Source organism: Ochotona curzoniae, unplaced genomic scaffold, assembly GCF_017591425.1.
Source record: "Ochotona curzoniae isolate NIBS_2020 unplaced genomic scaffold, NIBS_Ocur_1.0 contig_4105, whole genome shotgun sequence".
Taxonomy (NCBI): domain Eukaryota; kingdom Metazoa; phylum Chordata; class Mammalia; order Lagomorpha; family Ochotonidae; genus Ochotona; species Ochotona curzoniae.
The window spans coordinates 10,591,251-10,619,137 of record NW_024466129.1 but is presented as its reverse complement, the minus strand read 5'-3'; the positions used below and the strand labels follow the sequence as shown (position 1 = coordinate 10,619,137).

At 42.2% G+C, this 27,887-nt stretch overlaps 1 protein-coding gene across 1 annotated transcript in view; it reads left to right on the top strand.

Annotated features, from left to right (window-relative positions):
• Positions 1-27,887, top strand: part of RBM33 (RNA binding motif protein 33) — a 120,322-nt gene that overhangs the window by 30,484 nt on the left and 61,951 nt on the right. Inside the window, exons 6-8 of the mRNA XM_040984376.1 lie at positions 16,751-16,922; positions 23,931-24,139; positions 26,991-27,243. Of these exons, the coding sequence (XP_040840310.1) occupies positions 16,751-16,922; positions 23,931-24,139; positions 26,991-27,243 (634 nt within the window). The remainder of the gene's footprint in view (positions 1-16,750; positions 16,923-23,930; positions 24,140-26,990; positions 27,244-27,887) is intronic.

The window sequence follows — 27,887 nt, the reverse complement described above, 5'->3', positions numbered from 1 at the left end:
CTTCTAGACTGATCTGAGATCTGTTTCCCTCCCTTGGGACGGAGGGAAATTAGACCTTATTATCACTGTCTGCCAGTTTCTTTATCTGAGCTATGACAAAGTTTGTGTTGACAGCTTGTTTGGCCAGAGGTAATGCTCCTTTGTCACGCTGGAAGGCTGCAAAAAATCCTGACCTTGAGAATTGCACCCTAAGGAAGAAAACGGCTTTGTGTGTTGGAGATATACCATGCATTGTTAGAAGTACTTAATGCAGAGCTTTTATCCAGGCTTTAGACAAGATCTGATAAAGTCCTTCTAAGGTGAAAAGATTATTGACCTGCTAAAGACATCTTTAAGGAGCTAATATTCCATGGTGATTGATGTCCTATTCATTCATCTTTTTCTGTAACTGAGAACTGTCAAAACCTGAATAAAGAGATTGGAGGTTAGTTTAGGAAATGTCACACATAATTTGTTATCTATAATCAGAAGGCAAAGATTGCACCGATCTTTATTTCACAAAGACAGCTTTTAAGGGTAGTTTCTTTTTTTTTTCCCTTAAGTTGAATCGTCATGGAATAAGAGCGTAGTGTAGGATTGCTCTCTGTCTCAGTGATTCTCCATGAGAGAGAGGTGTTTTTAAAATAAACAGTGAAATTCATGAGGGACAGATGTGATCTGTGGGTGCAGTATTGTCTTACAGGAGTTTGTAAATGGGGCTGTGAGACGGGGATGGAATTTTGCAGGATTGACCTTCAAGATTGCCTTTTAGGAATAGTTCAATTTTGATCTGTTTGTATTTTCTCCCAAAGTATGCCATAATTTGAAAATCAAGCTCAAAAGCTGCTGCATTGCTATTTTGATTAACCATTTTGAGAAGGAGTTTTTGTGTAGAACCTTGGAATAGTTCTAATAGTTCCAATCCTGACTGTGTTTAGTTGTCGGTAGTTTCAAGGTTTCGATTCTTTTGGTGACTGTTAGGTTTAGTCATGAAAAAATGTTTTTAGTTTTGACAAATAGGATCATGTAAAAGGCGTCCTGGGGAGTTGTTATTCCAGTAATGCTGTAACTATTTACTGTGGAAACAAGATCCTCACTAGGGTGGACAGGCGTCTTCTGGTTTCCTGGCGTGTCTGTGTGCTTTCCTAAAGGAAGACGCTGTAAAGGTTCAAAAACTACAGTCTGTCAGATATCTGCCTATTCTCTAGCTACATGACCTGTTCCACTACTTATTAGTAAAATAAAATTGACTAATCTTTTCTGGGGTCCATTTCCCTTATAAATTCTGCAGTTCAACAAATACTTAACCAGTGCCTAAGCATAGGGGACACAAATAATGCTCAACCTTCTAGTGAAGACATACAGGTTACCCATGAGCTAAGGATTTAGTGGGTCAGTCCCATGTGGGAAGTGCGCGATAGAGAAATAGGCACAGGCCACATAGGTGGCGTCTCCACTTTGGCATTCTTGCATTTTGCAGAATTTGTGTAAAGAGAATTCCTAGCGTGAGGAATGCCTCAGTCCCTCTGTGTTGGAATAATCTAGCATGATTACCCAGTATTTTATGGTCTCAGATCGATGTGTTTAAAGAAAATGTTAGAGCTTAGTAATAATGATAGTCTTCTTCCACATTAGAACTGAGTTTTATTTTCCTGAACACTTTTCCTTAAAAACTTCAAAAGAGTTTAGGGTTGTCAACTTTGAAGGTGAGAAGAATGAACCAGTTCAGTGTCTTCCTGGAAGGAGTGTCGGGTTACCTTCCTGTGTGTTAAAGCCGCAGTCATGCTGGGGTTGTTGTACTTATCACCATCACCATGGTGCCATCTGAAATAACCACCGAGGGAGAGGAGTTCCATAGAATTCTACTCGAGCACCATTCCTTTGCTTAGCAGTGGGAGCCTCTGTTACCATCTACAGGCTGTCGCTGGTGCAGTTAATTTTTTCATTGTAACTCTGATGAACCCATGAATAGAATATGTCCCTGTGTACCCCAATCGTATTTTAGTTTAGTAAGTGGTTTTCCCCTTGTCTCGTTAGGAATTATTCATAACAGACTAAATACAGACTGGAACTCTGAAGAGCAGGGCAGAAAGTAACATGTTCTTACTGCCAGCTAAGTGGTTAGTGCTCAATTGGGAGCAGAATTCTAAGGCTGCTGTTTTGTAATTGAATGAGACACTGTTAACCAGTGAAGAAAGGAGGTCTAAAAGTGTTGAAAGAGCTGGTGGCACAAGCTTGGTGTTCTTGCTTAGTATTTTGCAGTCAGTAAGGTCCTTAATTTTGTGAATTCTGCTTTTGCTATTTTTGAGGTTGAACTGTCAAAGTATTTAAAACTTGTGCTCTTGTATGTATATGGAATGTATGTTGCTTGTTAATCAAGAGCATGTGAGGAAATCATTAATGACATGTTTTCCTGAGCATTCAGTTTATTGGGGCCTGTGAAATGAATATAGATTGAGATTTCATAAAACATTTTGCAAAAGCAATTTCCGATTGATGCTTATGTAAGGGGTAGTGAATTCTTGTTTCGCGTTGAGAATCCAGTGGAGGGACTGTGTATTGACTGAACATTTTGGTGCGTATCCGCTGGCCTTGGTTGAAGTCTGTGTGTTCTGCTCTGGGTGAATGATGGATCGTGAGTTGTTCCTTTGGTAGGATGGTTACAGTTTGTTGTGGAAAGTTAAAACACACTGTTTCCAGTTGTCTTCAGAGCTAGTTATGGGAACTGAGGTCATTTGTCAATTCCAAAGAGATGGCTTTTTTTGGGATTTAAGGTGACACTGAATGTACCATATTGTAGGTGGTTAGGGTTATTAAGTAGTTTGCCTCGTTATCATTTTACTGTTTATTTGTAGCAGTTGGCCAGGGATCCTGGGCAGCTCACCTTGGTCAAGTAGGATCAGCTCTTCTCCATACTTGTTAGTGGTCCCAGTTGAAGCTCTGACACTTTAGTTGGTGTTGCAATCTTCAGTCAGCTTGCCTGCTGTCTTTCTTATGCCCAAAGGACGTACCTGCTCTCATATGCCCTTTGTCATTTAAAGCAAACCCTGGAATGGTCTTTTCATTCAGGGCAAGGATCACATGGGGAAACCAAAAGTCAGATGTGGTTTTCAAAACACTCCTGTGTTGACTTGCCCACACTCAGGTTGCCTTTCTTTAATCGTCAAGATGTGGGTGTGATTTAGACCCCTCTCTACTGCCGAGCTCCTCCATGAGAGCTTGCACGCGTGCTTCTTCTAAGCTTGCTTTTCCTTAGCATCGTTTGAAGGAGTCCTGTGAGACAGGGAGCAGAACGCAGGTGAGCAGTTCGCATGGTGTGCTTTGTTCGCATTCATGCATGGAAGAGATTACGTTCTTTATATGTGCTTAATGCTTTGTGCTTACTTATGTAATTATCATAGAGAAATTTACTAAAATAATTAAGCATGAGTGATAAAGATGAAACATACCTTTTTGGGAAAATTAAAAAAACAAACCACCCAAAAGCTGTATGAGAAAAATTTGCTTTCTCTTTAATGGCTGTTAGGATGAAGAATACTTGCAGGCTTATGGTGGGCAACAAGGGCTGCCAGAGCAGGAAGACTTTGTTGCTGAAGCTGACTTAGATGAGATTACTGGTTCCCAGGTTGCTCCTGAAACGGAAGAGGTATCTGTTTATCTTTTAAAAATAAGAGTCCAAACATTCACTGTTTTTTTTTTTTGTGGTCTTCCTTTTTAGAATTAGGGGAATGCTGATGTGTCTCTGAATTGTCAGTGTAGTAAAACCTGGAGCTTTCTAGAGTCTAGGAATGAGTTGTGATGTGCCATGAGTTCAGAAAGCTGGTTCCCTCTAGAGACCTTTAACTATTGTGTGGGGGTGTGGGTGGTAATCTTTAAGACGTATGATGGATACCTTTGTGTTTTGACAGCAGAGCTATAATTGGTTTAAATTGGTTAGCATTAGTTAATTTGGATCATTATCATTATTCAAGAAATACTTGTGCTGCTTTAGGTGTTGATGAAGCATGCATATTGAAGCTTGATTTCTGTCCTCAAGGAACATGTAGTCTAATATGGGGGAGAAGGAAGACAAACCAGTTCTTGTGACAATGATGGCAATGGCGACACTGTCCGTGGGGCTCAGGCTCAGTGTGAGGAACTCCCCGCAAGGACCTTGCAGGGGAGGGCTGTGCAGTTGCCAAGGCTGTGTGCAAGAGGGCAAGTTTCTTTGTGGTCTGCAAAGGTGGAATGCCATTGGGACTAAGAGTTGGGGTGAAGCAGTGGGCACCTCATTGTTCCCAACATAGAAATGACTCTCATGGCCACGTATCGAAGCATCAGGCTTATAGTTCCTTATTAGCATTTTCTCTCAATTTTTCCTAATACCTTTCCTTCTCTTTTTCCCCCAGGAGATGAGAAAAGCTGGTATTTAGTGCTTAGACCATATCCTTTAGATGTTACAGCCATGTCTTCAGGAATTCAGCCCATAAAATATTTCCTCAATGTGATGATTGTGTGAGCATATGTGTTGGGTGCAATGCAATAATGTTTCCTGAGCGTATTCCTCCTTTTCCACCAGTGAGCTACATTTGTTTTGTGCTCCCTTTCTCTGTTTTTGATAACTATTAGAGATTTAAAGAAAAGCTATAGTAGTACACACAGTTATCCATGAAGATTCTCTCATTGTAGAAGAATGTGTTTAGTTTAATGGACTAGGATAAGGCTAAATTAGATTCCAGAAACTCCGGCAAATGCTCAGGTGAGGTGAGATTGTCTTGATGCAGTGCCAGTCTCAGCCTTGTCCAAACCTTAGAAAATGTAGTTGAGGCAAATATCAGGCAAATACGAGAAGGCGCTAAGGGAGGGAGAAGCGTGGATAAGGTTACCTGGAAGCCATTCAAGATGCCGAATAGTTTAAAGGAAAAGTGACAGATTTGGTGCCTATTAATTAACTTGCTCTTCTTAATTACTTTGTTATATTTTAAAGTTGGAAAATTAATTTTGAATTTTTTGCCCCTATAATTTTAGTTTTTTAATTAAAATTTATTTATTTATATTTGAAACGCAGATTTACAGAGGAGAAGGAGAGAGAGAATGCACTTCTGTCCTCTGGTTTACTCCCTAGATAGCTGCCAGTTGCTGCAGCCCGGTTGGTACAAAACCAGACTGCTAGAACTTGTGAGTCTCTTGAGTAGGCGCATGGGCCAAGGAGTCGGGCCATCCTTTGCTGGTTTTGCAGGTGCATTAGCAGGGAGCTGGATCAGAAGCAAGGCTCAGGGCCTGAATGATGGCTCAATGGCCAAGTCCTCATTTTGCAAGTGCCGAGATCCCGTATGAATGCTGGTTAATGTCCTGGCTGTTCCATTTCCCTTCCAGCTCCCTGCATAAGGCCTGGGAAAGTGGTAGAGGATGGCCTGAAGCCTTGGGGTCTTGCATACGCATCTGAGACCCAAAGGAAGCTCCTGGCTTCTGGCTTTGATCAGCTCAGCTTTGGCCATTACAGGCAAAATAGTGTAAGGGAAAACAGCTGTTGCATCCATTGGTTTATTAGCCTGATGTGTCACAGTGCTGGCCTCAGTTTTTGTTCTTTTTTAGACGGTATTTCCCACATTCTTCTCTGGTATCATATTGCTTGCATAGCATGTTTTAGAATGGGGGATGGAAGGTCTTGTAGATTTCAGTCTTAAAATGGTGCCCAGAGATGCACACTTTTTGCTATAAGGTATTTAAGGAAAGTAAACACATGTTACGGCTGGATACTTCTGGAAGTGTCAGTATGGTTTGCCAATCTGGATGTTTTGGCTTTCTCTTCCTAAGCAAGGGAGCAGGAGAGGGACAGACCAACACAAAGAGACAGGTGGAAAAGAAGAGGAGAAATAGTCAGAGAAGGGGGGGAGGACATGGGTAATGAGATCTAACCTATTGATGAACAATAACCATATGCAAAAATATTCAGTTAAGTGACAGTTAAGGCCAAATTGAGATTTCCAAACCTGTCTTAATATCGGCAGAAATCCAAGTGCTGCTCCAGGTTTAGGGTCCATTCAATTAGGGAAGCATGCTGGAAGCGGGTTGCCCTGGGTCCTTGGTTTCTGGGTTTTTGTGAGCACATCTCTGTCTACCTTTTGTCTTAGAATTTCTACTCAGAAGTGATTGTCACAAATGTCCCTAGTGAAAGATAGTGTCTTCTGGAAATAAGGGCAGGCATGCCTGCTGGTCTATGGTGGATTTGTGCCCATCCTCTGGGCCTAAGGATTCCTCCTGGAGCTCATCCTGCTATGCAACCACCACTTTACTCCCAGCATTGGGGAAAGGGCCTCAGGAAGCCAGGGCAAGAATGCTGCCACTGATGTAATACATTGTCCTGGGCTGTGGGCCGAGCTTGAGTCTTCTCACGGCATCCATGATAGCTTGAAAAAAAGGGTACAGACTCAGCCCCTTCACTGGTCCTGACAGTTTTAAGAACTTTAAAAGCAGTTGTCTTTTGACAATTCCACTGTAATAAATTTATTCAGAAAGAATGAGAGAGTGTGTGTGTGTGTGTGTGTGTGTGTGTGTGTGTGTGTGTGTGAGTGTGATGCTCTCTGGCATGTGAAGACGCTCGGGTAACTTAAGTGAGAAGAACAAGATCACATAATTGCTAAGTTCCCTGTGGAATATTGTAGCTAAATGTGTATGTAACTCTCAAAAAGAATCTGGACAGATAAAAATTAAGACAGTAATAGTGACTAACTCTAATGGTAGGATTAGTCTTTGTATTTTTTCATTTTAAAATGTATTTACCATGAGCCAAATGAATTTTAGAGTTAAATTTTTTTTTTAAAGATTTATTTTTATTGTTTTTTCATTGGAAAGGTGGATATACAGAGAGGAGAGACAGAGAGAAAGATCTTCCGTCCGATGATTCACTCCCCAAGTGAGCGCAATGGTCGATGCTATGCCGGTCCGAAGCCAGGAGCCTCTTCCGGGTCTCCCACGCGGGTGCAGGTTCCCAAAGCTTTGGGCCTTGACTGCTTTCCCAGGCCACAGGCAGGGAGCTGGAAGGGAAGCGGGGCTGCCGGGATAGAACCGGAGCCCATATGGGATCCCGGGGTGTGCAAGGCGAGGACTTAACCACTTGCGCCACCGCGCCGGGCCCTAAATTTAAATTTTAAATAAAATATGAACATGGAAATTTAAACAGTTAAAATCTTGACTTTAATTTGGAATGCTAAGAATGAGTTTCATTGCTTGACTAGTGTGCTTTTTTAATTTTTTTTTTAAATGATTTATTTATTTTTATTGGAAAGGCAGATATACAGAGAGGACAGTCTGCAATTTCACTCCCCAAGTGGTTGCAGTGGCCAGAGCTAAACCAATGAAAGCCAGGAGCCAGGAACCTCCCCCCAGGTCTCCCACATGGGTGCAGGGTCCCAAGGTTTTGGGCTGTCCTCGACTGCTTTCTCAGGCCACAAGCAGGGAGCTGGATGGGAAGTGGAGCTGCCGGGATTAGAACCGGTGCCTATGTGGGATACATATGGATGCATGCAAGGCGAGGACTTTAGCCACTAGGCTACTGTTCAGGGCCCACACTTTTTTGTCTTTATCTTGCATGAAATTTCTTGAGGGCTATTTTGAGTTATCAGTTCTTTAAATTAGAATATAAGATAGCATTCAGATTAAATGTATTTAAAATATTTTGAAAAGTCATCCTTTGATTCTTGGCTTGGTTTAAATGTATCTTGTTTTTGAGTTGACTGAAAGATTTTTTTTATTAGAATGCTCAGTAGTCCTTATTAGAAGCAAATGATGTGCTGATCTTTCCCTATCAACAAACTTTTTTACAGTGAATTATGGTACAGGAATTACGGAATATTAGTTAGAAGGGTAATCATTGAGAAACTACATGTAAATTCTATCTTAAGTGCTAAGAAGTAGATAGAAACAGCCTAACATTTCAATTCATTCTGTAAACTTAGGTTTAGAAGACTATCGGTCCTTCATTTTAAGAAGTTTAAATTTAGTCTTCAGAGTGGAGCTTAAAAAAATTCTTGGAAATCATTTTATTTCTTTGGGACGCAGAGATGGAAGCGGAGATGAGGGAGATAGGAGAAAGGAGCTGGGGAGAGAAAGAGATGTATAGATGGGTGCATTTCTCACTCACTGGTTTATTTCCCAAATGTTTGCAGCAGATTTGAGCTGGGCCTGGCTAAACGCAGAAACTGGAGCTCAGTTTGGGTTTTCCACCAGCACAGGCCCCACCCCCCCCATTGAGCCTGGAGCACCCCAGGGGGTGTGGTTACCTCTGTCTCAGGCATCCACTCCAAGGTGGAGTTTTAATGTGCCACATATTCCTGTGTACTCAAGACAGTTCTTTGATGGAATTATTTTTAAAGGGCTGCAGTGTGTGGTTGCACGCTGCGTTTTTGTGCCTTTAGCGTGATGTCTTCTTCTAGATTGCTTGACAGGTAGAAGGCATCTTGGCAATGAATTTCATTCTATGTTAACATCCACATGAAAGCCTGAAGCATAGAAGCAAGAAACATTGAACTAATTTTATTAAAGAATGTTACAGTGGTTCCTTTTATTTACTATTCTTGAAATCACAAGAAAGAAATTTGAAACTTACTAAGGCTAAATAATTTTTCTGATTAATGTGGTCACGTTAGTGTTAATTACACTGTAACAAAGATAGCTGTTTCGGATAGTTTTACATTCAAGAAGAATGTAAAAAAAAAATTGCACCATTTAAAATAAAGTTGTGCCAACATTCACATTCAGTGATAGATCAGCAAGATATAAAATGTGTGATAAGTTCGATAGGTGGGTACATTGAGATTCCCAGACTTTCATTGATGTAGTAGTTCTGTATCACAGAAAGTTCCTTTGGTTCGTCGGACATGAACTCTGTTCATATTTCTGTCCTATAATTGGGCATAGACTTCGTTTCTGTCTCTTTTTTTATGAGTAAGTGGGTTGTTTGCCTTCTTATTTTTGCCTTTTTGCTATAGTTCTACATATTCTTCATAGAGAAGATACACAAGCAAGGGTACTTCGAAGTGTTTGAGGAAAGTGAAATTAAAAGATTAGGTACAAAATGATTTTGAAACTCAGGCGTAGCTTTCTCAGAATAATGTGTTTTCCACAAACTTTGGAAGTCGGTTATGTATGTAAATTTTAAAATAGAAGCTGTGTTAGAATATGTGTGAAAACCTTAGACCCTTTGTGGAATATGGAATTTAAAGGGAAAAATGAAAGCTATTTTTATGTGACAACACACCCTAGTAATGCCATGTTGTACTTAACCTCTCCACATCTGCCTGGGTTCTCTCTGGGTGCTGGGCACTGGCCATGTGCTGGTGAGTCTGACAGATGCTGAGGCTCAGGCTCTCTCCCAAGTCTTTGTGAGTGGGTCAGGATGACTGACTTGGGTATGGTGCTCCCATGGGTTAAGCCATGCTTGAGACAGCTGTCCCAGCGACTCAGCTTCCAATCCAGTTTGCTGCTTCTAATGCATTGTGTGGGTCAGCAGGTGTGGCATTATGTGCTTGGGGCCTTACCACTCTCTTGGAAGACCCAGATGGAGTTCTAGGTTCCTGGCTTCAGCATGGTGCCGACTAGGCTTTTGTGAGATTTAGGGAGTGAATCAGAAGATGGAATATCTCTTGCTCTCGTTTCTTTCTCTTGGTTGCTCTGCCTTTCAAGTAGATGAAAATAAATAAGTATTAAGGTACTATCCCATTTCCATATTGAATTAGTAATTTTATAAAATCTTTCTTTTAATCTTTTGGCCTTGTGCAAAAATATTTTCATTTTTGCCTCAGACCAGATTGCCCATCCATCTTTGTCAGGTATCCCTTATGGAAGTTGTTTGAAATAAATTTGTAACTTTTATGTCCAACGTCATTCTTCTGTACCTGCCTCAGGGAACATCACACGTGTTGTTGACATTCAGACAGTATCTAAGTCTCATCAAGTTCAGCACAATCGATTCGTCATATGAAAGTTATAGTTACAGAATGAGAGGAACAGAGAAAAAGAGAAAATGTTTATGTCTGTTGGTTCACTCTCCAGGTGACTGCAAAGGCTGGGACTGGATTGGCAAAGCTAAGGGCTAAGATTCATTTGAGTCTTCCACGAGTGACAGAGATCCAAGTGCTTGGACCATCATCCGCTGCGTTCCCCAAGCCCTTAGCAGGGATTTAAATCGGAAGGGGAACCTGACTCTGCCCATAAGCGGTGCTGATGTCACAGGTGGTGGCTTTACCCTCTATGCATAATACTGGTCCCCAACGACACTCGGAAGCAATAATAGACCAGCCATTTAGTTATCTCTAAAGTGCTGAGAGTCCTGGGAGTTTTACCATTTCAGTACAATTTCTGTTGTTATTGTTTTGTGTTAAGTGAATAGAAATAGGTGACCCAAGGGTTTTGTAAGATTAGGAAACAAGAAGTCAGAAGGAGCTGTTACGCCCATCATTCTGAGTTCCCCAAATGGATCCCCAGGAGTCAGACATTGATGCAGTGCACAGGGGTGGTTTATTCAAGCTCAGCATGTCTGAGATTGGGTCCCGACCATCACGTCACAGCGGCTCTAGGCTGAGACCCCAAGACAGAATATTGCGGGGGTTTGATACGATTCAGGGCATTCTTCACAGTTACACTCTTCACTTTCAAAAAGTGCAAGTTGGCAGGTTTCTATTGGTGTAGCAAACAAGTTTCAAACAAGCAAATTGGCAGGCTAAGCCAAGTGGTGGGCCATGGCTATGGGGCAGCCAAGTCTCGTCTCTGTGAGGCACACTAGGGGACCTTGTCCTGAGGAATGTCCAGTCACCATGACTTGCAGCAGCACTTGCAGAAATGCTTGTGCACCTTCAGATGAGGGTGCCGGGAGTCACTTAGGCTAAGCAAATGGAGTCACGTAAGCCAGTTAGGATTCTGATTCCGAGGTTCTCAGAGCCAAATCAGGGCTGTAAGGTGGATGCCCTTGCCTGGTGAGAAGAGTGAGTGGGAGTACCATGGTGAGGAAGGTCTCCGGTTATTTTCTGTTAAAACTTGGACTTATTTTCTTAAAACACTTCTCTCACTCTCTGAGCTTGTGGCTTTTTCTTTTCCTTTTTCTAAAATGGTTCTTTATGAGCAGAAAACCTTAATTTTGCTGAAGGCCAAGTGATTTTGTAGCCTTGGAAGCTTTTGCTCACCATTGCAAACGTATCCCGTTATCTTGTGGAGGAAGCTTTAGCTAATCTTAGTGTAGAGTTACCAGATGTCTCAGTGAATTTTGCTTATGTGTTATGAAGTGGAATTTTTTCCCATGTGTATTTGATTGTTTCACTGCTTTATTTTTTTTAAAGAGTTTCCCACTCTATTTTTTTTTTTTTTCAAAGACTCATTTATTTTGATTGGAAAGGCAGATCTACAGAGAGGGACGATAGAGAAAAAAATCTCTCACTGGTTCACTTCCTAAATGACTCCTGGAGCTGAGCTGATCCGAAGCCAGGAGCTAGAAGCCTTCTCCCGGTTTCCCATGTGGGTTCAGGGTCCCAAAACATTGGGCCATCCTCCACTGCCCTCCCAAACAGCAGCAAGTGGGGGGAGCTGGATGGGAGGGGAACAGCCGGGACACGAACTGGTGCCCACATGGATACTGGCACTTGGAGGCGGAAAACTAGCCAGTTAAGCCAACTTACTGCCCACCATTAGGTTGTTTGGGGCTTTTTGATTAATTAATTTTGTGATACAGTTTGCTATGCTCAAGGATTTCTTCTCTCCTCCCTGATCCCCTGCTTCTCACTGATCCTGCCTTACAATAGCATCGTCCTGGAAAAACAGTCATAAATCCATGTCATTCTGCTATTTGAGTGTATCCTGACGTCGTAGGTAAAGACAGTGGCAGAAGTCCTTGCCAGATGGGATTTCTGCTAGTTTGTGTTTGTCTGCTACTTCTCTCACAGTTAGACCATAGTTAAGAATTTTTAGGAAAAAACACTCCAGAGCTTATGTGCCCTTGTGCCACCCTTCTCCTGAGTACATGACAGTCCTTGGTGATGGTGCCACCCGTCTCCTGAGTACATGACAGTCGTTAGTGATGGTAACACAGGTCCTTGGGGTAGGACGGTGTGGCCAGATTTCTTCCTTTCCTTAATCTGCTCTTTGGAAACAATTCACTTAGGTCAAGGATCCCTCCAGGGAAAGTGAAGAAGGGAACTTAAATAATCAACTCCATTTGGTTGTGATGTAAAGTTCTTTTTCTATGTTGTTGTATTCCATGTGCTTTTATTTTCTGAAGGATGTTTTTTGAAAATTTTAATTTTTACAGATTTTGCTTAGTTTGATTGCCCCAGTCTTTCTACTTCATATGTTTTGATTGTTGGGAGAATTATTCTGTGTCAATTAAAAAAAAATATTTCACAACGTTTTATTTGTGAAAGAGACATAAAGAAATCATCGTTGTGCTGGTTCAGCCCGCGGATGTCTGCAAGAGCCAGGGCTGAGCTAGGCTGTGTCTCAAGTGCTTGCATCGAGGGTCGTTCTTTGCCTCCTTTCAGAGAGTGTGCTAGGAGGAAGCTGGGACGTGACCAAGGCTCTCTAACACGGGAACTCCAGCTTACCAAGTGCCTGCAGGCCCTTTATTAATTATCCTATAAGCACGAATGACTTTGACGAACCTTGTAGCAGCGTTAGTTTTTATAGTTTTTCCTGTCTCAGAACTACTCACTGTTTCTATTTTGGTTTGGGAATAGAATATTGAAATTGCCTGCTACACACTGAGATTATAGATGCTTTCAGAATTTCAGAAGTTAAAGATATAACCAAAGTCTGCTTTCTTACCCCGTAGAATTTTTAATCAGTCTTTCTCTTCTCTGACAAGACACACACACACACACACACACACACACACACACTCACTCACTTACCCCTTCTTAAAAAGGCCTATAGGGACCTTTTCATTTTTTAGAACTTTTCCTAGTGATTTTCATATCCATGCTTTATTACAGATTAAAAGTAATTCTTACAGGTTTTCAAAAATCACACTTTTTTTTCTATAATATAACTTCAGGTTTCTATGATTTAAGAGATTCTTTATTTTGTTATTTTGTAAGTGTACTGGCGAGAGCTACCAGATGGCTGCAGCACTTGGGACTGGGCTGAGACTCAAGCTGGGAACTACTGAGTCGGGCACATGTGTTCCAGGAGGCATCGCTGCTGCTTCCCCAGTTCTGCTGGAGGTAGCTGAAGCTGCACGTGGAGCTATGATAGGGGGTGCGAGCGTCTTACCTTGGCATCCTAACTACTAAGCCGAATGCTTTCCAATCGTGTAACACTACACCCATTATATGGCTTTTATACTGTAACCCAGTACTAACCTCCAAGGGAATTTTGCCTGAATGGGAATTGAGATAATATTTGTTAAAACTGAACAATGGTCAACATTTTGGCACATAGATTTAATTAACTGATTTTTAGAACTCTCCTTTTAGAGTAAGAATTAGGAGGGTCTTGAAGAGATGAGCAAACCTCAATGAGTGTAGTATTAGTTATGCTTGGTGTCCTTGCACCGGGAAGCTTGCCTAACCCTTGATGCAGGTCATTGCTTAACGGAAGCACGAGGTGGATTAACTATAATGTTTAGATTTTTTTTAAAGGCTTATTTTATTTTTATTTGAAGATGCAGAGTTAACAGAGATGGACATAGTAAGCTAGTACTTCAATCTCCTGGTTTACTACTCAAACAGCTGTAACAACCAGAGCTGGGCTAATCCAGAGCCAGGAGCTAGGAACCTTCTCTGGGTCTCCTACCTGGGTGCTCGGTCCTAAAGACTTGAGCCATCTCACTGCTTTCCCAGTTTGTAAGTAGGCAGCTGGATTGGAAGTGGGACAGCTGGGCCGTGAACTGATGCTCATATTGGTATGCTGGTATGCAAAGCAGAGGCTTGGCCTATTTTGCCAGGCCAGGCCAGGCCATGCCATGCTGCTGACCCTCCAGTATATACATTTTTGAAATTCATCCATGTAGCATAGTTTGTTATTTTCCCCCCTACTTACATCAGTAGTTTAGTCCTTTTTACTGCTCAGTAGCATTCTGAGACCTGGATATATCCCAGTATCTAATCATGGTGTTTGCCGTTTTGATGAGCCTGGATAGAGCTGTAACACTTTTCTACAGCTTTTATTTTATTGAATAGTGCAATGTCATGACCTATAGACACATCTCCCCACCCATCTCCCATAGGGTTTGCTTCAAAGAGCAATGATTTTCAATGTCTTTTTTTCATATTTAAGTTTGTTATGTGGAGATTTGGATGTAGAATAAGCTACATTAATTCCTGTTTATCTTGTGTTATGATAAACTTGTTTGGAAAGTGAACTGTTTGGAAAGTGAACTGTAATCACAGTTAATAGTAGACTTAAAAGTGACCGTTGTGATATGATTTTGTTTTTCCTCTTCTAACCTTGTTACTTACTCGATATGTGGACCTGAAGCACAGGCTTTCTCTGGGGCCTTGTTGGAAATGTTAGGCTATTCTTTGGACTTGCTGAATTAGAACCTGCTTTTCAACAAAATGTCCAGTGACTGGTGACAGGTTAAGTTGAACACTGCTGGAAGTGCTCTGGAAGCAGAGGTCATACCTACCACTAATTTTTTTCTTAAAAGATTGATTTTTTTAATTGGAAGAGTTAGTGGTGGAGACTCAGACAGGGCTTCCACGTGCTGGTTCACTCCTCAAATGGCTGCAGTGGTCAGAGCTGAGCCGGTCTGACACTAGGAGCCAGGAGCTTCTTTCAGGGGCCCAAGGAGCCATCCTGTGCTGCCCTCCCAGGCATGAGCTGGAATGGAAGTGGAGCAGCCAGGACTAGAACTGGTGCTCCTGGGGATGCTGGTTTTGTAGGCACAGTTAGCTTCATTAAGAGTCTCAGTAATACAGAATAATGATATTAAACAACAAAAAATATTTAAATTTTAGTACTTTGCAAATTTTGAATTATACCAAACAGAAGAATGCTCAAAGTTGGAGTTGTGATCTTTTGACTTAAAGTTACAATTTCTCTGTCTATTTAAACGTGTCCTTACCCTATTCCGCCATCTTGATCCCACAATTTCCCGTTATCCTTCTGTTTGTGGACACTTGTGTTCCTGAAGATGTCATTCCATGTGCACGGGTTGTGTTAGCATTAACATAAGATGTTGAGAAAAGAAAGTAAAAAATTGTGTCAGTGGGTTTAATCTTTTCTATGTTCATTTCTTGAGAAAGTAGTTCTTTTTTTGAGATTTATGTGTTCATTTTAAAGGGAGAGAAAGTTCTTCTCTTTGCTGGTTCACTCCTCAAATAGTCGCAGCAGCTGGGGCTGGACCAGTGTGGAGATAGGAAGCTGGGACTGCATCCAGAGCCTGAGTACTGGGCCATCTTGTGCTACTTTCCCAGCTGCATTAACAGGAAGCTGAAACAGAAGTGGAGCAGCTAGGACTCTCAACTCTAGGGTTAACTTGCTGTGCCATAAGCTGACCCCTTATTTTTATTTCTGTTTAGAATAAAAAACTTTCATCAAAGATTACAAAACATGAGATTAAAGAAGTAGATTATTTTCTTCATTTTAAAAAAAGGATTTGCGTGAACCTTGTGTTTAGTAGGTTCCTGCCTTACATCTAAGAGTGTGTATCTCTGACACTGACCTTGAGGGAAAAGGTGACTCGTCAGAGGAAACTTGAGTGATCCTCAGGGGTAACAGTTGGCCATGAAAAATTACTTTGGTTTTGGGGTGTGGGTAGGACATATTTTTTTGGAGAGTATTTATAGCATTAGATTTTATACCAAAAACTGGTTTGAATGTGAACGAATGGATGAAAAAAAATGGTTGTGTTCTTCCATCAGTCTCAGCCAAAGAAACAGTGGTGAAGTCAACTGTAGACAGACAGCAGGAAGGAGTGAGAGTGCATGAAAGGGAGAGCTTGGCGACTGGGCTGGGAACACGACAGCAGCAGTGCAGTCCGCATCAGACCACTCTGCCATCAGGAAAGGTCCAGCTCAATGGGATCCGGACTTGGGAAATGTTGAGCCCGTATAACTGCGAGTAATATGTTGTCATCTAAGTTACAAATTAGGTTATTTGTTAATAAGTCTGTAGAACTCTAGTGTTGGTTGAACTTTGCTATAATTTGAGTTAAACTTGAAGCAATAGGTTTATCAGCAACTTTTATGTTTGTTCCTTCAAAAGTGTGAGCAGTATTATATAGAATTTTGTACATTAACTGCAAATAGGAATTTGAACTTTTCCAACTTTCAGTCATTTAAAACCAGATTTATTTTATTTATCTGAAAGGCAGGGATGGAGAGAAAGGGAGAGGCAGAAAAAGCGATATTGGGCTCTTTGTTACTTCACTTTTCAAATGGCTGAAGTGGCTGGAGCTAGTCCAGACTGGAGTGGGGGTTTGGAATGCCCTCTGGGTCCCCCAGGTAGGGGGTAGGGGCACAAACAGCTGACTGCCATCTGCTGCTTGCCCAGGTACTTCAGCAGGCACATTATTGGTAGTGTAGTACCAGCACCTGAATCAGTGGTCTCCCATGAGGTGCTGGCAGGTGCAGGTGAGGGCTCAAGCTACATGTGCTGGAATGCTGACGCCTCATCGGGTGAATTTAATGGTTGGTACTATTTTCTTCAAGAGTGAACTTAGTGCTTCACATGACTTTCTAATGGCACAGTGTTGCAATGTTTTTATATCTTAGATAAGAATATTTTAGCATTTTGAATTTTAATTTGAAAGATTATGAACTCATTTTTTTGTCCATTCTTGCTTTGTATGTCTGTAATATAGGGAGGTATGGAAACTTTGGAACTCCAGAAGGACATAAAAGAAGAATCAGATGAAGAAGATGATGACGATGAAGAATCTGGACGATTACGTTTCAAAACTGAAAGGAAAGAAGGAACAATTATTAGGCTCTCAGATGTAACTAGAGAGAGAAGGAACATTCCAGAAACTTTGGGTAACTTTTTTTGCCTGTCTCTCATCCCTCTTCACTTCCATTTCAGCCTCCTCCATAATACTGTTTTTATTAATCAAAGAGAAAAGAAATGTGTCTGTAGGTGGTCGTGGATGTCATCAGGAGTCAGGAGTCAGTGCTGAGTTAATCGTGTTGTAAAGGTCGTTCTCTAAGATGGCTTGTTATTTCTGGATATAAAATGCTGAATAAAATATTTAAGAATCTTATAATAATTTTTCATTGCGAGTCTGTGGCCTAAAATTATTTTCCAACACATCAAATGATTCCTGGCTGGTTCTCAGGTGATGGAAGAGTGGTCGTTATGGGGCCATTTGAAACTCGCCGAGTCCTGTGGTTACCAGGACTAATTCTGTGTCAGACTGATTCTTTTGAACCTCTGAATGCTTCATAGCCACCTGCTTGGTGTCCTTTATTTTCTGTCTGCTAGCCTGTTAAGTGTCTAATGAAACAAGATGATCATCCTTCTGTGCAATTAAAGACCTAAAGGTAGAGCGATGTAGTTTGAACTGAAAGACCTTTGCAGCAGTGTCCTTACGTGATTTTTGTATAGTCTTCCAGTGTGCGCTGCGCAGAATAACGCAGTGATTCCAGTTTGAGCATCAGAGTCATCTCCAGGGCCGATTTTAGAACTAACAAGTTTGCTGATTGATTAGATCTAGGGTAGACCGACCTCCCCAGTCCCCCTCAAATTACATTGTTAGTATGTTTTCAGTTGATACTGTTTCAGAATCCAGTTGCAGAGTGAGAAGAGAGAAAGTGAAAGCCACACATGGTGTCTCATGTGCTGGTTCACTCCCCAGATGGCTGCTGTAATTGAAGCCAGGAACAAGAACTCCGTCACAGTCTTCTGTATGGCTGTTGGAGGCCAAAAACCTGGTCCGTCTTCTGCCTCCCCAGGGAGCTGAATTGGAGGTAGAGCAGCTGGGACTCGAAGAGCTGTCACATGGGATGCAGACTTTACAGACAGAGGTTTAGGGCACTGCACAACACCAGACCTGAGACCCTGAGTGCTTGCAGAAACACTGGGTTATTGCCTTCCTTCTAAGGAGGGTGGAGGCAGTGGAGTGTGCTTTTTGTCTTAATCTAAATAAAGATCAAGATTTAGTACTTCAGTTGCTTCTTAAATCTATTACTTTATTGTTGGGTTTAGTATGAGCTGTAGGCTCTTTCTTTAAATGGCAAGTGGGGATTCGGTGAATACTCAGCTCTGAAGATGCACTAGTTAGCAGCGACAAGCCAGTCTTTACCAAATTACTTCTCCCCAAGCCATATTTATGGAAAACTTCTTTCTTTTTTCCCCTCTTACTTCCTTCATTCTCCATCTTAGGCCAAGATTTTTCTAGAGTTTTCTCAGGTTGCAACGTAAAGTAACCAGATACCTTAGAAGTGTAAGTTTTAAGAGATAGTCTCTCTTCAGCAACTTGGATGAAAGGAGATGGAAGAAAGGCCTTAGAAATAGGAGGGTGGGGGAGAAGTGTCCTTCAGTAAGACTTGGTAACATTGCAGAGCGTGCCACAGAGGCAGGGATATCTGTCTGGTTGGCGTGAGCTGCCAGGAGAGGCCTTTATCCTTACCTGTGGACAGCAAGGTAGGTGGTTTTCTGAATCAGGAGTGAGAGTGGTGCAGCAGAGAGGGAAGAAACTCATCATTTTCCTGCTTTTTCTTGGTATAACCGCAGAGCTCTTAGAGAAGGCTTGAAAGCCAGTGTTGGGAATGGGAGTCTTCCCCTGCAGTCAGCTCCCATAGGGCCACTGTGCGTTTCATGGGTCTCTTTTTCCTCTTTTGGCCCCGCCTTCTGGGATCCATGATACTTCTGTGCTTGTATTCACCCACTCGCTCCCCAGTGTGGCCACCTCATCTCTGCTCGTTTTAGCTTGACCCAAGCTCTGGTTAGTGTCACGGTTCTGAAATATCCATCTTGCCTCTGGTGATGGGTTCTGCTTCATTTATGCTTGTTTCCCTTTTCAGATCTGTTCTCTTGTTCCTGTCTGATGTCATTTGTACTTTTTTTTATTCAAAAAACTCAAATTGAAAATTTTTTCCTCTGTCTCTTCCAGGCACCTGACTGCTTTGTGGTGGTTTAGTTGGGAGATAGGCTGGAAGGGCATTGGCTTGTGGTTGGCGTTGACACCTTTGCAGTGTGGGGGGAGTGGAGCTGAGGTCCTCAGAGGCATGGTGGCTAGAAACAGAAACATTTGATCAGTGCCACCTCGTAAGCATTTGCATAGAGCCCGAGTGCGTTTGTGTAGAACCCGATCGGGTGGATAATAGGGCACGGTGAATGTCATGCCTAACCGCTCTTTTTCTGTAGCTGTGAGCTCTAACTTAAGAACACTTGGTGTTTGGCATCAGTTACTGCAAAGTTAGCTCCCAATACAAATTTTTTTTTTTTTCCAATACAAAAATTATTCCAAGTACAAAATGGAATTTTCTGTCAAAAGGTAGGTTCCCTGAGATGGCTGTTTTTGCTTGTGAAGAATTCCTTTAGAAAGAAGGTGTTTGGTATTTTGTAAATTAGAAATTAACAAAAAATTTTATCCTAGCACTTTATTGATGTGATTCTAGTGATAGAAACAGCAGTTACAGATTCTCTATAAATAATTGGGATATATTGGATTTTATGAAGTTACTTAACTACTCATTATAACTTTTGACTTTTTTTTTTTCTTAATTTGTGTGAAGATTTATTTTTATTTGAAAGGCAGATTTTACCCAGAAGAAAAACACAGAGACCTTCTGTTCCCTGGTCATATCCAAATGGCCATGATGGCCAGAGCTGAGCTGGTCTGTAGCTGGGAGCCAGGAGCTTGTTCTGAGTCTCCCATGTGGAGGCAGGAGCTCAAGGCCTTGGGCCATCATCCCAAGGTATAGGCTTAGGCTGCTAGGCCATGGTTCTTTTTCCATTGCTCTATGAAATGTGTTTTTTGGAAAGTGGTATCTTTCAGCATATTAATACAGATAATATTTATGACATCAGTATTGACATCAGTATTGAAAACACTTCATTCTTTTAAAAAGAGCTGGATGATGCTCTGACATTTCCACTGTTCTGATTCTGAAGAATTACTTGTAAAATAGTTATTTGCAAAATCTAAAAGGCATTTTTATCACTTGTAGTTTCTGTTCACATACAGACACATTTTTTTAAATATGGAAAAACATTAGTTCATATATGTCAGAGTCCTGGCTTTTAAGGAACTCAGTATGCAGTTAAAGGTTTGTATTTTGACTTTCGATTGTATTGCAAGTAGGATTTTAGGTTTTCATCTGGGTTAAGGTCTTAGCTTTTTTCTCTGTCAACATGTTGGAATTTAAACCATACAGAAAAAGATTTGAGTGACTATTTTCTGTTTTCCTGAGAGTGGCAGAAAACTACATGTTCAAGGCCCGGTGTGGTGGCCTAGTGGCTGGAGTCCTCGCCTTGCACGCACTAGGATTCTATATTGGTGCCAGTTCTAGTCCCAGCAGTCCTGCTTCCCATCCAGCTCCCAGCTTATGGCATGGAAAAGCAGTCGTGGACAGCCCAAAGCCTTGGGATCCTATACCTGCGTGGGGATACCCAGAAGAGGCTCTTGGCTCCTGGCTTTGGATCGGTGCAGCTCTGGCCATTGCAGCCACTTGGGGAGTGAATCATTGGATGGAAGATCTTCCTCTCTGTCTCTCCTTCTCTCTGTATATCGGACTTTGCAATAAAAATTTTTAAAAGGAAAAAAACCTGCATGTTCAGAAGATAATTTAGTTCAATGAGCACCAAGAGTGGTGTTGAATATAAGTGGTGCTTAAATTCTCTTGGAACTCAAGTGGCTGAAGTCTTCCCCTTGAAGGCACCAGGATCCCATATGGGCTCTGGTTCTAATCTTGGCAGCCCTGCTTTCCATCCAGCTCCCTGCTTGTAGCCTTGGAGAACAGTTGAGGACGGCCCAAAGCCTTGGGACTCTGCATGCACGTGGGAGACCTGGAAGAGGCTCTTGGCTCCTGGCTTTGGATTGGCACATCTCTGGCCGTTGTGGTTACTTGGGGAGTGAGTCATCGGACAGAGGATCTTTCTCTGTCTCTCCTCCTCTTAATATATGTATATATCTGACTTTGCAAAAAATAAAAAAAATAAAAAAATAAATCTTTAAAAATAATTGCCATGGAACTCAATTAAGCCAAATTCCTGGAGCATAGATACATAGAGGAATGTTTGTGATTTTTGCTTTTGTTTTTATTTTTGTTGCTTAAATTTATGAGAGCAAAGAGAACTTGCGATGGGTCATTTCCCATTTCCCAAATGCCTGCAGTAGTTGGTGTCGGGGCCAGGGACTGTGTCTAGGTCCCTACATGTGGCACAGTTAGCCAGGAGCCAATGGCAGGTCTCCCACAGCTCTGCACAGGCAGCAGGGCCCCACCTCCGTGAACCTGTGCTGTTGGACTCCAGGGTGAGCATTAGCAGGCAGCTGAAATGGAGGCTGGAGCCACGGATCAAACCTCAGCATCCCAGTGTGAGCGACGGGCCCAGTGCGTTTAACCAGTCTCTCTCCCTTGGGGAGGGATTTGTTTGGAATGATAATGTCCACAGCAGTTGTGAAAAGCAGGATGTCATGGATGAGATCCTGAAGTGTCGGGCTGCTTTGCTTTTTGGTCTGTAGATTGCCTTTGAAAGCCATAAATGAAAGATTGTTTCTCTCTTAGTTATTACTATTTATGAAAAGGTTTCCGAAGTTCATGCTATTTTAAGTTACTTTTATTGCTTTGTCCTAAAGAACCTAGTTGTCACAAGCACATGATGTTATTTTAAAGTAATATCCTGAGTTTCATTTAAGGCAAATAATCTGCTGGCAAAACACTTTTCATCCAGTGAGAAATAGTTCAAGATTGTTGGCAGCCGCAGCATGCCCTCTTCTAGGATTGTACTCATTGTATGTGTATGCTTTTAAAAATGTCTTGATCCAGTTATTTTGTAAAACAAAATCTTGGTGTATCATTTGTTATTTTCATTTTGCCAAACAAATTGTATATCCTATAAATACTCATTTCCCACTATTGTAAAATTATTTACACGCAAATGTGTTAACACTTCTGCAAGGGACAGTACAGTGTGAACTTTGTAACATTGAGCCATTTCTCTTTACAGCTCTTTAAAGTCTGGGCATAGCTCAGAAAACACTTAAAGGGAAATTAACATTTCAGTTGAAGTTACAAATGTAATTTCCATCCTGTCATATTTTGGTGACCTTTTGTGACAGCTTGTCTCAATTGGAGGAGAGCATTTTTACTTGCTGATTAAAGATGTCATGTGAAACCATTTTATTACTGAGAATAGTGAAATTAATCTTGACACTCTGAACTAGTAGGAAAATAATTGCTGATTCACCGCAGAAATTGTGTGTATGACCCAATCATGTAGTCAAGATTAGAATGAAACTCTTTGCAGGTTAAAAAGAGGTTCTCTTTTGAATTGGGTCTAGATTCATTTGAAGGGAAAGGAGATACCGTTACAAACAATTTCAAGAAAATGAAATGTGGTTTAAGGATTTTGGAAGGGTCTGGCGATGATGGTGGTGGAATCCAAGATAGGAGGCAGACTCTGGTAATATTTATTTAAACTATATCCTACACTGGGGAAGAAGGCAAGATAAGGTGTTATAGCAGTCATTGGCATTTTTTTTTTTCCTAAGATTTATTGATTTATTTATAAGGCAGAATTACAGGCGGGGGTGGGAGAAACAAAGAGATCTTCTATCCACGGGTTCATTCTTAAATAGCTACAGCGACTGGAGCTGGGCTGGGCTGAAGCCTGGACCTCTGAGCTCTTCTTGGGCCTCTCTGAGGCCTAGGCACAAGCACTTGGCCCTTTGTTGCTTTCCCTGGTGTGTTAGCAGGAAGCTAGATCAGAGGAGGAATGGCTGACACTCAGGTCGGCACCTGTATGGAATGCCTGTGTCTTGGGTAGCAGCTTAACCTGCTGTCACAGTACCAGCCCCTCAGTGACATCTTTAGAAAAGAGATACTTGGGGCTGGTGTGGTAGTGCTGCATGCTAATACTCCACCCTGTGGTGCTGGCATCTCATGGGTGCTGGCTCCTGTCTTGGCTGCTCTCCTTTCTACTTGTGACATGGGAGGGAATGCAGCGGAGAATGGCTCAAGTCCTTGGGACTGTGCTCTTACACGTGTGACCTGGTAAGAAGCCCCTGGCTCCTGGCTTTGGAGAACTTAGCTGTTGCCAGTGAGGCTTGTTAAGGTGTGAGCCAGTGGATGAAAGTCCTTTCCTATCTCTCCTCTCTAAAATCTGCCTTTCAAATTAAAATAAATTCTTTGGGGAAAAAAAAAAGGAAACATTTATTATTTTAAAATCTGTTATCACTGTTTAGGTTTTATTGTAAAATAAGGGGACCATATTTGGACAAGTTAGTTTTTCCCACTTGGGATCTTAGAGGAGTTGCCTTTCATAATTTGTCTTCACAGTAAGTTCATGAAATTATTTGTTTTTATGATTTATTTACCTAGAAGAGCATCATCAGAGAGTGTGCCTATGTGTAGTAAGATTTAGTTGCTTTTTTTTTTTTTACTGAGAAATTGGAGAGATTTTATATCTGCTGGTTCATTCCCTCCATGGCTGCATCCGATGGAGCTGAGCCGATCTGAAGGTGGGACTCAGGCGTTTCCTCCAGGTCTCATGTGGATGTAGGGGCCTAAGGCTGTGGGGCATCCTTCCCTGCTTTCCCAAGCCAGAAGCTGGGAGCTGATGTGGAATTGGAGCAGCCGGGTACTAGAACTGGTACCCATATGGGATACTGGTGCTGCAAGTGGAGAATTGGGCTGCTGTGCCCCCATACCGGCCCCAGCCACCCTATTCTTGGCACTGCTAGTTTAAAAACTTGTTTATTTGAGGGTATGTTATGTGCTGTTCCAAAGATTCATTGTCATGTACTTCTTTCATATTGTCTCCCTTTAAATGTAGTTTGGACCATTTGACGGTATCTAATACTTGCGCATCTTTTCAAATAGAGCTTTCAGCAGAAGCCAAAGCTGCATTGCTTGAATTCGAAGAAAGAGAGCGACAGCATAAACAGGGACGCTATGGTTCCAGGCGGGGTGCAAGGAGAGGCGGCTCTTTGATGTGTCGTGGAATGGGAGACCAGAGGCGAGATACCAGTGACAGGGGGAGGATGAAAGATCATCGGCCAGCTCTGTTGCCTACGCAGCCTCCTGTTGTGGTAATTCTTACAGTTTTATTCAGACAGGTGGTCCATCTGAGGCATTTATTTGAGTGACCTTGAATCTTTCGAAGAAGTGCAAAAAAGTATGCTTTTATGAGTATCATGTTTATGAATCTACAAGTTTATGTCTTAGTCTGAAGTAGTGCCCAAGGTTTCTACCCTTATTGTCTGCAGTATATATATTTTCACTCATTGTCTCAGAAATTCAGTCCTCCAACTAACCTGGAAGTAAAAGTAATCCTGTGTCACTACTGCTTCCTGAGGAGGGACTGAGAGGTGCCCTGCTTCTAGACAGACGCACTCCTGAAGTTAATACAAGCGCAATTTAGGCAGCGCTTATTTATTGCATAAAATTGTTTTCCCTTCATGTTGTTTACACGAAGTTTTTCCTTAAATTGTGGTTTTTCTTCGAGGAGTATCATATGCTATCCACAAAGATAAAGCCTAATTTTTACTTAATTTGCATTTTCCTGGAAACATTTCCGAATGAGAAGCAAAGACAGGATTTGTAATTTTTGGTTGCTATGGTTTCAGTTCAGTTTTAGGAACGTAAGACAATTTCTCTCTGAAATCAGTCTGCAGGGAAAATTACCTTAGTACAAACCATGAGATCTTTGCATCTAGTACATGTTCCTCTGAATTGTTATCCAAATTTAGGTGGGAAAACTGCATCACCTCTGTGGAGATCTTACATGTTAGGTGGCATTCCATCTGTCTGCAGGCAAAATAGAGTGAGAGTTATTTTTGTAAGCCAGTTCTGTTTTGACAGAAAAGGACATACATGATCTGATAATGCTATTATTACACTGTTTTCTCATAGAGGTGTTTTTTGTTCTTAAGCTTTTTCTAATAATCAAAAAGTCTGGGCCTTCTGTTCCTTGTTTTCCCACGTTCCCTACACCTTGGCCTCATTGGAAACTGTGGCTTGCATTATCGTGTCTGTGTAACTCTGACTCTTCAGGTGGCTAAGTTGACCTGAATCTAGTTTATGAAATTCTGTCTCTGGATTTTGGTCTAATGTGACTGATCTGGACTATCAGAGTTAACTGTGAGCAGAGAGAACCAGGTTGCTGACCTGAGTCTGATGTAGCCGTGAGTGTGAGCTGTCATCCGTGCTGTAGTCCATGACGTGCACTGATACCCACCAGTTCACTAACGCTTCCCTGCTCCCAAAGCGCACATACCTTGATTCTGTGAGCTCGCCCTCCAGGGCTCCCCGGCTCTGTCGCGTTCATTCTCAACATTCTGGCGGGAATACTCTTGACTCGTGTTGCTAGTTCTGCCCGTTTTTCCTTGGTCAGTTTTGGCTCCCTGGATTTCATCACTGTTATTCTCTGAATTGCCACCTTACCTTGTGTGTTTGTCTTGGACCAGGTTATGGAGCCTTGAGTATCATAAGTTACTTCCCTGAAGCTCTTCTTGGGTTATGAGATTTTGAGTGTTTTATATTCTAAAGCTGTCTCTGTTTTCTCTCATTAAATCTGCTTGTTACTTCTAACTAGAAGAACAGTTGGCAGATATTTCGGGGAAAGTGTACTACGTCCTGGGAGGATGAACCACTCTGGGTTTAACCTTGTACTTAACTCCTTAGAGAAAATAATGCATGAGGAAGGACAGGCCAGGCAAGGTTACATGCAATTTGGTTTTAAAATGCTCCCCATTGTTTGCCTGGATTGTCTCTTAGCTCCCTGCCAGACTGGCCGTTTCTTCCTTTGATCTCTTGGCATATCTTGGTAAATGATCTGTCCTCTTCCATCCTCTGTATGCAGAGCATCTCACTCTGCTGTCTGCCCGGGGTGGGCAGGGCTTCCTCATTAGACATGTTGTACATGGCATCCTAAGGGAGTGTTCACTTGGAAATCAAAACCCTTTGTCATTGTTCTGGAGAAACTTTGGCTAAATCGCATGGTTGAACTAGTAATATTCTGCTAATCGTGTGGAATCAGATTGTTTGACTTCAATTCCAGCACTTCTGCTTACCAGGTACTTGATCTTAGTAAAAGGTTACACTCTCGCTAGTCAAGTTCCTGCGTCTGCACTTCTGTGTAATAATCTTACTATAGATAACATCAAGCAAGGGGAGGGCTCAGGACACGACAGCTTTTGGTGCTGTTGTCGATTTCATCTTTTCCGGTGACTCTGCTGAACAAAAGTTTATCCACCTCTGACCGCTTGCAGTTGGTCATTTCATACCCTCACCTTCCTCTTGTGTTAATGTGCTGTGGGCCCAGTGGTCTCGGTTCCTTCCCCTCGGTGCCTCCAGGGATTTCAGTCATTTGATCCCCAGGACGCATCTCCTCCTCAGTAGCCATCTTCTTGAACAAGCTTTCCACCATCTCCTCATCGATGTAGCTTTATTTCAGCTCCAGCCTTTTGTTAGGCGCAGGGTTTCTGGATATTTCTGGGCAGGGTTGCTAAGTAGGCATAGCTCTGTCCGAGATTTCTTGGAGGCGGAACAGGCTGGATATTCCGTGAGGGCCTGTATTGGCTTCCTTTCTGTTCCCAGAAAGCTGCTTTGCTCATTGTGGACAGTTTGATGGCTAAGATGAATTTGCTCTTTCAGATTTTATTCTTGGTCTTTTGGGGCTGCTGTTTTCTCTCTCTTTGCCTTGACCCTGAGACAGTAACCTTCGTCATGAATAGGTGGAACAGTTTAATTTTTTCTGTGATTTTTTTTTTAATGTAAAATGTTACAGTAAAGTTATTTCTTGAATATTAGCTTTTAAGCATTACACTTGTAGGGTATTAGCATTTTGTTTTACTTTTATTTTAAAAGGTGATTACTACAAATTTTCTCTTCTTGTGTGATTTATAGACTCACTCTCCAAGACTAATTCCGCCTCCCCAGCCACAGCCTCCCCCTCCGCCGCCGCCACCACCGCCGCAGCAGCCCATCAGAAGTCTGTTCCAGCAGCAGCAGCTGCAGCCACTGCTCCCCTTGCAGCACCCGCATCACCCCTCCCCTCCTCAGGGGATGCACATGCCTCCCCAGATAGAGACCCCGAGGATAATGATGACGCCTCCTCCCGTGACTCCCCAGCAGCCCAAGAACATCCACATCAATCCACACTTCAAGGGAACCGTGGTGACTCCTGTTCAAGGTAGGTCTTCTCTTTTACTGCTCTAATGGTGCAGATTGCTGTGCATTTCAAGGCTCTACAAAGTGATTGTCCCATTCAATATTGTGAGACTGTAGTTCCCTTGGTTCCTTTCCCTTGGTTCCTTTCCCAAACACTTAACGCATTTTGTTTGATAGCCACATTATCTGCAAATACAGTCTCAATTTGAAGCGCAGAGAGTAGGAGTTTGGGGCCGGACATAGTAGGGGCACAATTTTAGCTAACAACATCTGACAGATTGAGAGCTTCTTAACCGCTAACCGCATGTTTATGAAAGATACAGAATGTGTTTGGCTGGAAAAGAATATTTTTTAAGATTTTGTTTTTATTGGAAAGTAGATTTATAGAGAAGCTTCATAGAGAGAATATCTTCCATTCATGGTTCACTCCCCAAGAGGCCACAACAGCCAGAACTGAGCCGATCCAAAGCCACACGCTTCTTTCGAGTCTCCCATGTGGGTGCAGGGTCCCAAGGCTTTTTGGACCCTGCTCAACTGCTTTCCCAGGCCACAGGCAGGGAGCTGGATGGGAAATGGAGCAGCCAGGACATGAACTGGCACCCATATGGGATCCTGGCACTTGAAAGAAAGAAGGATTGGTCAACTGAGCCATTGTGCTAGGCCCAA